The sequence below is a fragment of the Perna viridis genome, chromosome 2, assembly GCF_037379345.1.
Source record: "Perna viridis isolate PV_CMFRI_1.1 ecotype Kerala chromosome 2, ASM3737934v1, whole genome shotgun sequence".
In the NCBI taxonomy this organism is placed as follows: domain Eukaryota; kingdom Metazoa; phylum Mollusca; class Bivalvia; order Mytilida; family Mytilidae; genus Perna; species Perna viridis.
In genome coordinates this window covers 44,285,344-44,294,984 of record NC_142446.1, presented here as the reverse complement: position 1 = coordinate 44,294,984, position 9,641 = coordinate 44,285,344, and the positions used below count along the sequence as shown (strand labels likewise).

At 32.0% G+C, this 9,641-nt stretch overlaps 1 protein-coding gene across 5 annotated transcripts; it reads left to right on the top strand.

Moving 5' to 3' along the window:
- The first annotated feature begins 1,456 nt into the window (after window positions 1–1,456).
- Window positions 1,457–8,938, top strand: LOC148625259 (low-density lipoprotein receptor-related protein-like). 5 transcript variants are annotated; one of them, XM_088568702.1, is made up of 8 exons: window positions 1,750–2,205; window positions 3,172–3,183; window positions 4,129–4,303; window positions 5,263–5,485; window positions 5,824–5,939; window positions 7,332–7,610; window positions 8,092–8,136; window positions 8,709–8,938. In XM_088568702.1, exons 5-8 carry the CDS (start codon window positions 5,930–5,932, stop codon window positions 8,771–8,773), a joined length of 399 nt encoding a protein of 132 aa, XP_088424828.1. In that variant the 5' UTR covers window positions 1,750–2,205; window positions 3,172–3,183; window positions 4,129–4,303; window positions 5,263–5,485; window positions 5,824–5,929; the 3' UTR covers window positions 8,774–8,938. The 5 variants fall into 5 exon arrangements, with proteins under 5 accessions (XP_088424827.1, XP_088424825.1, XP_088424826.1 ...); XM_088568703.1 differs by lacking the exons at window positions 1,750–2,205; window positions 3,172–3,183 and having other exon boundaries at window positions 3,274–4,303; XM_088568699.1 differs by lacking the exons at window positions 4,129–4,303; window positions 5,263–5,485; window positions 5,824–5,939 and having other exon boundaries at window positions 1,502–2,205.
- The last annotated feature ends 703 nt before the right edge of the window (window positions 8,939–9,641 follow it).

Sequence of the window (9,641 nt, the reverse complement as noted above, 5' to 3'; positions counted from 1 at the left end):
TCATTCCTGGTGGTAGTTATTGTAGGTCGGCTTCTGGTCGGGATTTCTAGTATACAAAACGTTTTCAGAATATGTTGATTTCACATTTGATTAAGAATAAACTCAAATATAATTTGTATATCAAATATATGTTCTTAACAAAAAATCATACACCTACAACTGATGTCACAACACTAAAGACTACAATCATTGATCTTTGATAACATAAAAATGTCAGAGCATTTTGTTTTCGTAGTGTAGCAGATATTTATTTTGAAATAGATACTCTTAGAGATCTATGGTAAAGGAAAACTATTGGCAAAACTATACTACAAGCGCGATGACTTTTCATTCCATATTATGAAATTTCCTTTCATTTGTGAACACATCCCTTTAGCATTATGTATGGAGTTTTCGTATCACAGTTCATAAATTATGCCCGAACCTGCCGTAACTTCTCAGACTTTTTGTATTGCGCTAGGCTTCTTACCATTTGGCTTCTCGAACAGGGTCAAGTTGCTACAAGATTAAAGTCATTAGTGCAGAGGTTTTATGGTCGTCATCTCATGAACTCCTCCAGTTTCTAGTTACGTTGTATGTATTATTTTGATTATTTCATGTTCGTTAATGTGTGTGTCTGGTCTTTGTCGTTCTTTGACTTTTACACTATACTACTGAAGGAGTAATCACGGGAACCAAGGTTATAGCGGTAATCAAAAGAATGTAATGCAAGGGCAAAGACCAGACATGGAAAACAGGCATACACAACAAAAACATAAAGTAACAAAAATAATACATACAAAGTAACAAAAGCAAATGAGCAACTCGGACTCCGCTAAAAACTGGGAGCATGGACCAGGTGCACCGGTAGGGTAAGCGTCCTCTGTTTCTCTAGAAACACTCACCGAGTTGCTCATAAAAAAGTCAAGTCCGGGGTAGACGAAATAAGGAAGGAAAACTATGACACGTTGAACAAATCAGTTTTCATGGCGCGGGTGGATACACCGTAACGATCCACGAGTTATGACTTCAATCTTGTAGCAACATAACCCTGTTCCAGACGCCTATTTGTTAGAATTCTATCGCGATACAAAAAGTCTGCGGTTTAGGCAAGCTCTGGCATAACGTATGAGTTGTAATATGTACTCCATACACAGGTGTTGAAGTAATGTTACCACAGATAAAAAGGAAAGTTGACAATTCTGAATGAAGTCATGTTTGTCGAAAACAAAATGTTCTTTGTGCGTGTGTTTGAATAGAATCATGTGGAAATTTTAACCTTCAAAAAGTGCAAGATCTACCTATAATTGTCTTCAAAATTTGCACTGATAATTTAATATCCTGGAGTGTGGAAATGGTGGTGTTTAGAAATCTCTGTCACATTTTTACCTTATATTTCCACTTAATATGTACACGACTGACGTGCGTGGTGATGGAAACATATATCTTTTTTATTACTATTCACGAATTTTACAAAAAAAGTTACTTCATTTATCATATACATTCCATTGAAAATGTCTTTTTTCTGTATCTTGTATTTTACCTTTGGCCTAAATTCACTTTCTGTAAGTTTTCCTGGGTTGACTTTCTACAATTGCTGGATTAAAAATATATTTTATTCAGAAACATTTATCTAATGCATGTCGAGCAACTCTTTTTTATGATTAAAAGGGGAATGAGCTGCTTCTGTTATTATCATTCCTAGCTAGATAACCTCAAATCTTTCAATTAATAACGCTTTAATTTGAACTCTTTACATGCATTAGAAGACATATTTAGAACTAAACATAATCAATTACAAAAGAGAAATCCTAACAAACTTTTTCAGATATAGAAAAGGCAGGAAAGAAACACAAAAATGACAAAAACTCGTGGTTTTTTTCGTGATTGCGTGGTGGAAAGTAGAAAGTACATCTTATATTGGTATACCAGAAAGGAGGAAGTAACTGAAGTAAACAACTTGTTTAATTAATACTGTTTTAAAGTCAAATTATCGTAAAATCTCCAAGTTTTGAATAGCTGAGATATAACTTTGAGGGGTATTTGTATCTTTATATCATGTGATAGCTTACATCATTTGACAATAAGGACACATTTAGTCTTTAAATTATTGTGCAAGCTTAAAATCCTACCTAAATTACCGATATTTGTACGTATTATATTTCCTCCGAAGTATGGATGGAACGTTTGGATATTTGTTGCTATCGCTCATGATTAGCAAAACAGGTATGCAATATTAAAAATATAACAGTTATATTGTTTACTTTTCTGTAAAATTTGTCCTCAGATTTTTTAACTTCTGCAAAACCTACGATTCTAAACATTTAAAATTCCAATTAATTTAATGCATCTATTATTATTATTATTATTATTATTGTTGTTGTTGTTGTTGTTATTTTTGGTTTAATTTTGTTTTGTTTTGTTTTTTTTGTTTGTTTGTTTTTTGTTTCTTGTTAAAAAATAACCGTATTTTCACTTTTTAGATTTTACAATTTATATACTGATGTTTGTACTTTTTGTTTTGTCAGTCGATCCAATAGAAGATGAAACCATAAATTCATTAAACATTATATATAAAAAGTATTGTAGACATTTGGAAAGCATGAAAAATAAATAGAAACGACAAAAAATATTTTTTTTACGAATTCCATTTTTTAATCCAACATATAAAGAAATCAGAATATGAAATTTTTTGTGAATTCCACATGGGGGTCTGATCGGACTTAGATCTGATTAAGTCACCTCATTGAGGAATGTACAGCCTTCGTTAACATTGGTAACAAGCTTAATCTAAAAAAAGGACATTTCTACAGTTTTTCGGGGTTTTTTTTTTGTTATTTTCGCGGACGGGTCGTTTCAATTTATATTGCATAAGGCAAAACTCGGATTCTTTAATGTTTTTTTTTTAATTTATACAAAACAAGATTGCGTATTTGTAAAGATAAATGGTGTTGCTTTCTGAACAAAATATGAAAATAATTGCATCCTAAATACCAGTGGTGGACTGGAACGCTTGAAATCAGAAAACGCTTTCCATGTCAGCGGAGGAGACTGACAATGCAGTGAAATTTACAAAAAGTAGTTGATGTCAGTTACTTTTTTTAAAGATGCTTCTATCTTTCTGCGCCCGATGATGTCTAATATGGCGCATTTTATATTGCAAGTTATATTGTTTTGCTTTTTTTGTTCTAGACACGTGTTTAAGTAAGTATAACTTACTGATTTCATATCTTACTAACAGTCTTAAAGGCAAAGGCTTATTTATTAATTAACTGTTTTGTTGACTGTGATTTAATTTCATGAGCTAGGTATTTTTTTTTTGCATAATAGAACGAGAATGTGATAAATAGAGCAGGTATTGCCCTGTATTTGTCCGACAGGCTGAGCCGGATTTAAAACTAGTAAAACACAAACATAGACACGTTATTCAAACCTCAAGCCAACCACTCATTAATCTTTATCCAATATGCCGCGTTATGTCCGGAGACTATTGATAACTAATGTTATATCAGAAGTATGGCCTTTCCAGGGATCGGGCAAATATTACTTGAGATAACTACGTCGCCACGAGACCACTGATGTGTTTTTTGTTATATCTAGTTTAGAATGATTAAAGAAATTTTATATCGTAAATGTTGCTTACAGCGGGGTATAAAAAATGCGTTGTTTTTCTTTTATTATTTTATCTATACGTGACAGTAAAGCCACAGATTGATAACTATTGATATAGTTCTTCCAAATACGTTATGTGGGCGTTATTTCCGGTTTCTCGGTCGCTGAAAAAAACAAACCCCTCTAACTTTATTTAGATCTAACCTGAATAGCGGATATTTACCATTTGTAAATGATATAGATAAAAATAAAATGTAGTAAAAGAATAATCAAGGGAACCAAGGTTATAGCGGTAATCAAAACAATGTAATCCAGGGACAAAGACCAGACTTGGAAAACAGACATACACAACAAAGAACATAAAGTAAATAAAATCATACATATAAAGTAACAAAAGCATGAATGAGAAACTCGGACTCCACTAAAACTAATATTCATCTAATAGGTAAAGAGAAAAGGATAATATGGATTCAGTATTTCTATTTTCTGGAATAATCATACTTAAATTCCATACCATTTGTTTGATTTTATTTGTAGTTACCGACAAGGACCCTCAACTTCTGTACTCAAATAGTACCCACGTTTTTTTACAAGAGATCAGCAGCGGAGTTGTCATTGAAATAAATGAACAAATTTATGATGATATTGTTTCTGTGGATTTAAATGATAACAATGGGGATATATATTTGATGAACTTCAGTCACATTCTTAGGTAAAATGAAATAAATTGACAAATAACCAACAAAAACACATTTTAAGGATCAATTGGAGGTTTTTTTTTAAATACATTAAGTCACAAAATTATAGGAACGATATCGCCATCATCTACCACTTTACAATTCAAATCATCATGTCATAATCTTTAATTATTTATACAAGTATATATTCTGTAAGTAAATCAAAGGTGCTATGATTAGAATGAGGTATAACATACTCATGATAGGGGTAATAGATAAGACTTAGAACAAGTCTCAAGGATATGGACCAGGTGCATTGGTTTTGGTAAGCGTCCTCTACTTTTTCAAGATTTTTGTTTGTTTGTTGGGGTTTAACGTCCGAGCACAATATTTCAGCTATATTCAGACGATGAACATGAAATTGATGATAAAATGAACATGAAATGATGAAATGAAAAAGGGATGGGACACAAGGACAATGGGTCGACAAATTTTGATTGCCACTGGAAATAGGGAGAGGTTGGTAGGGACGGGCAATTTAGCCTCCTGTGGCGGAGCCCTATGGTTCCTACTCCGGGAGAATACCACAGTAGGGTTCTTTAACGTGCGAGGAAGGTGGCATCTTTCCCAACACGGTGCACCACTATGGTTTGCGGTCAGGTCATCCGTATTATAGCCTGACCACACCAGCATATAACACGCCAGGGGTACCACATTCCACCACCTGGGGCACACATCCCAGTTTCTTTGTGGGCAGAGCGCCCTAGCCCCCGGCTAGGGTTCTGAGCACTATTTAGTCGCCTTTTACGACAAGCTTAGAGCTGCTGCAGGCCTATTTTTTAACACCTGGACCTGCACGGGGATACTTTTCAAGAAGCACTTAATTTTACTTAATATGACAAATTAGTCAACTTTTATAAAACAATTTGTTAGACCACTTCACTTAGCTTATTCCCTTCTATTTGTTTTTTTTTTATTTTATTGTGTAAAACAGACAACGATGCAACGCTAAATCGGAAGTACAAACAATCTATCAAAGTCAATATGAAGGCTCAAACTACCAAGCACAACTAAGCAGCTTTGCTGTAGATTCTACAAAAGATTTACTGGGTAGAAGGAAATTCTACTTATCGTACTGATTTACTTGGGACGAAGAAAGAAACAGTATTAACAGGATTATCAAATCCTCTTAAGTTTATCCTGGATACTACTAACAGGTATAATGGTCCTTAAAGCGTTAACAAATGTTTTGATATTTATTTTTTTTCGAAAACTTTACTTTTTTAATGTTGTAGGTAAATGTACAGTAAAATTCTTCTTTTAGAAAAAAAAATGAATTAAACGATTATAGTTCTAATAGACGTTATGCAGGAATTATTATATACACGTCTGATTTAACAAAATAAACATAAGTAGAAATATTTTAGATAATGAAGAAATTTCATGTTCGTCATCGTGAAAAAATATAACTTTCGCATTGGCTATTATAGCACAAAAACATTTTTAAACCTCTTATTTTAAACAAATTACATTTTTGACTTTTTGTTTACTCTAGATGGATATACTTTTCCGAACGACGTCCGGTCAATGCTATTTCTAAATGTCGGTTTGATGGAAGTAGTCGGAAAACAATAATTTTAGATGTACTTAGTCCTTACGGAATGGCAATAGGTAGATAAACTTTGCCTTTAGGAAAACACTGCCTAGCTTGTACACGTATACACAATGTCATACTCTATGTTTAGAACTTTGCATTTTTCTTAAATGGTTATAGAAAACCTTTAATTATCATATTTATTGTTCATGCTTGGCTCTGATTTAAGTCTTTCTCCACATTTAGGGGTTATTGTCTTCCATAAGTTTGCCGTATTTTACTTAACCAATAGGTGAAGATATTGTGTTTCCAATCAAGCATTCACTTTTAGCTTAGTTATCTTACAAATCTATGAACGGATATAAATAAGAAAGGTATTGGTTTGCCAATACCGTTAAAATAACCATGTGTAGAAAATCGAGTTTTCTACAGAGCTCCGTCTTTGCATATCAAACATTGTCATTACATTTTGATTTACCTTTTCCGTAAAATCACACACCCATACACATGTATATTAACGTAAGAATACATAGGGTGTGTGTGTGTGTGTGTGTGAAATCCAACAAAATCAAATTTAATATATGTCATTTGCACACTACAAGTAGTTTGTTAACCGATAATTTGTGGAATATAGAGATAACTGATTGTTATGCCAGACCTTTTTAAATATTTAACCCTAGAGAAATCGTAATGTAAAATAACTGCACAAATTTACAACAACAACAATATCCTTGATATGTTGAAAGATGCATTATTTGAATTATCAAATCTTACATATGGTTAATTGTGGAAATTCAACTTAACTGAAGATTGTTCAAACCGGTTTTCGGCTGAGTTTTTTTATTGAAATTGATTTATTAATAACATATATGATCAATCTTTCGTTAACCTTGCCAATATGATATGAATTTTATATTTTAATTTCATTATCTATGAGTTCAGTAATTTTTTCCATTTTTTTATTCTATTGTATTTATGCTTCAGTTATGAAAGACTCTTTTATTTTGGTATTTCTTGTTTAGTTTTACAACAATTGATACTTATTTTTTTTTAAATCAGACATTATCAAAAAATGATAAAAATGAGATTTAAATAGTCGACATATTTCTAGCACGAACGAATGCGTTTCAACTATGGTATCATTAGATTGATAATTCAATTTTCTACGACATTAAATCGCAAAAATTGAAATATATTACCAGAATTGTAAATCATAATATTACCCCACCCCAGAAATAGGTCTTAGTAACAAAAAAAAGTTGCATATTGATTTTCTAGCGAAAAAAAATCATTCATGAATGGGTGCTATAAGGGTACTTTAAAATCATATCAGAGATGATAAGTGGTTTGTACATTGGAGATAACTCAGCCTTACGTACTACTTTATATTATCTTACAAGGTTGTGGAGAGTTCGAGTTATTTATCATCTTTGCAAACAAAACATACGTCAGTTTTCCATTTATTGTAGATTACAAAGAAGAGCGGTTGTATTGGTCCGATGCTGCTCGATATCACATGATGTCTGCAAACCTAGATGGCTCTGACAAGAAACTGTTTTCGGTAGACGTTTCGTCATTGAATCTAAAGAGCATTGTTGTAATGGGCTTAGACATATTTCAAGACTACGTTTATGTCAGTGAACTTGGATCTGGTATTTATCGAATCAAAAAGAATGAAAAAAATGCTGTCCCCTCTTTGTTTACGAATGGAGAGAATTTCATTTATGACTTGAAAATTACGAAGAAAGGTAAGTTTTTACCAATGTTAGTTAGTAAAAGAACCAATTTATATATGGCCCAAACGTAAAATTAGGAAACAGGAAGTGATTCACATGCACAATGTCAACAACAAACTAAAATATAATGCAAAATAAAAAAAAAATCTTTGATAAGAAGAACAACGCAGGACACTAAAAGTCAAATCACTGATTCACATGCACAATGTCAACAACAAACTAAAATATAATGCAAAATAAAAAAAAACTTTGATAAGAAGAACAAGGCAGGTCACTAAAAATTAAATCACTTGCAATATGAAAAAAAAAACTGGGAGATACACTGGATGCTCCAGAAGGGTAGAACGTTCTGGTACGCATCGACCATAATCTAAGTGAGTATACAGGATTGGTGACGATAATCAAAACTTCATATCTAAATACTCATTTATCTTTGACTTTATTGTAGAATCAAAACTTTTCAAAATATTTTTTTTACAAATATTTTTTCCAGAAAAAATGCTTCTGTCCGTTAATGGAGTACAGACACAGAACTCTGGTACTTATTTAACAAACATATGAAAGTGAAGTTAAACATAAGTAACGACGTAAAATAATTTGTTATCTCCTGTAAATGACGTCATAAATTAAAATTGATTGTACACTTACGACGTTTGATAAAAATAACATGATGTAAAAATACAATATGGACAACAACGCAAATAATACGCAAAATAAAAACTTAAAAACGGAAGCCCGAAACCCATATTTTTTAGCTGTAAACATGCATTCCGAAAAGAGATATTTAGATTAAATTAAAATGACAGACATAGTTGGCAGTTTGATTCCATTTGTCACAATGAATGCGTGTGTATATAGTGTAAACCCATATGACTGAGAATTGAGATGTTTTGATAAATTCATCAAATGCCAAGTTAAAAAGGTAGTACAACTAGTAACGATTAATTATATCATAACATTATTTCATTCTACGATGGTACTATATATTCTATATTTTATTCTAAAATAGTACACTAGCCAATGAGTTTCTAAAATGTCTTTTGGAAATAAAGCAGTATAGTATGTTAGTTGCTGTAACCATTATTACACTCTTTTTATGTATGTTTGCAGGTCGTCTCATGCCCTCATTCCTGGTGGTAGTGATTTGTCGGTTGGCTTCTGGTCGGGATTTCTAGTATACAAAACGTTTTCAGAATATGTTGATTTCACATTTGATCAAGAATAAACTCAAATACAATTTGTATGTTACATATATAATCTTAACAAAATAATCATATACCTACAACTGATGTTACGACTACAATCATTGATCATTGATAACATTAAAATGTCTGACTGTTTTAGAGTCAAATTTTCTTAAAATCTCCAAGTTTGAATAGCTGAAACATAACTGTAGAGGGTATTTGTACCTTTGTATTATGTCGTAGCTAAATCATTATACCACACAACTTAGATAATACTTTTCATAGTACAAATATTGTCCGCCCTCCCTCCTCAGACATTCAGCATTTGCTTTATTGGATTAAAACGTTAGATCCATGTATTGTAGAATCTGTGTAACAATTATAATTGTCATTTAACTTAAATAATTAATTAATTGAATAGTTAACCGTGCGGATTTACACCACAACAGAGTTTCATCTGTTACAGCTTAGTTTCTGATTTGCTTTTGTTACTTTGCATTTTTGATTTTAGTTACTTTATGTTCTTAGTTGTGTATATCTGTTTTCCATGTCTGGTCTTTGTCCCTGGATTACATTCTTTTGATTACTGCTATAACCTCGGTTTCCTTGATTACTTTTAAAATCTCCAAGTTTTGAATAGCTGAAAGATAACTGTAGAGGGTATTTGTATCTTTATACTATATTATAGCTAACTCATTATACCACACAACTTAGATCATACTTTTCATAGAACAAATATTGTCCGCCCTCTCTCTTCAGACATTCAGCATTTGATTTGTTAGATTAAAATGTTACATTCATGTATTGTAGTATCTGTGAAAATAACAATTCTAATTGTTATTTAAGGTTCCGCTAAAGG

What these genes read in the sequence shown, in the direction of transcription:
- LOC148625259 (XM_088568699.1), top strand. Translation starts at nt 2,154, where the DNA reads ATGGATGGAACGTTTGGATATTTGTTGCTATCGCTCATGATTAGCAAA. An exon ending in CTTGAAAATTACGAAGAAAG is followed by an intron (nt 7,611 to 8,091) that starts GTAAGTTTTTAC and finishes TATTTTTTCCAG; the next exon opens with AAAAAATGCTTCTGTCCGTT. An exon ending in AGTACAGACACAGAACTCTG is followed by an intron (nt 8,137 to 8,708) that starts GTACTTATTTAA and finishes GTATGTTTGCAG; the next exon opens with GTCGTCTCATGCCCTCATTC.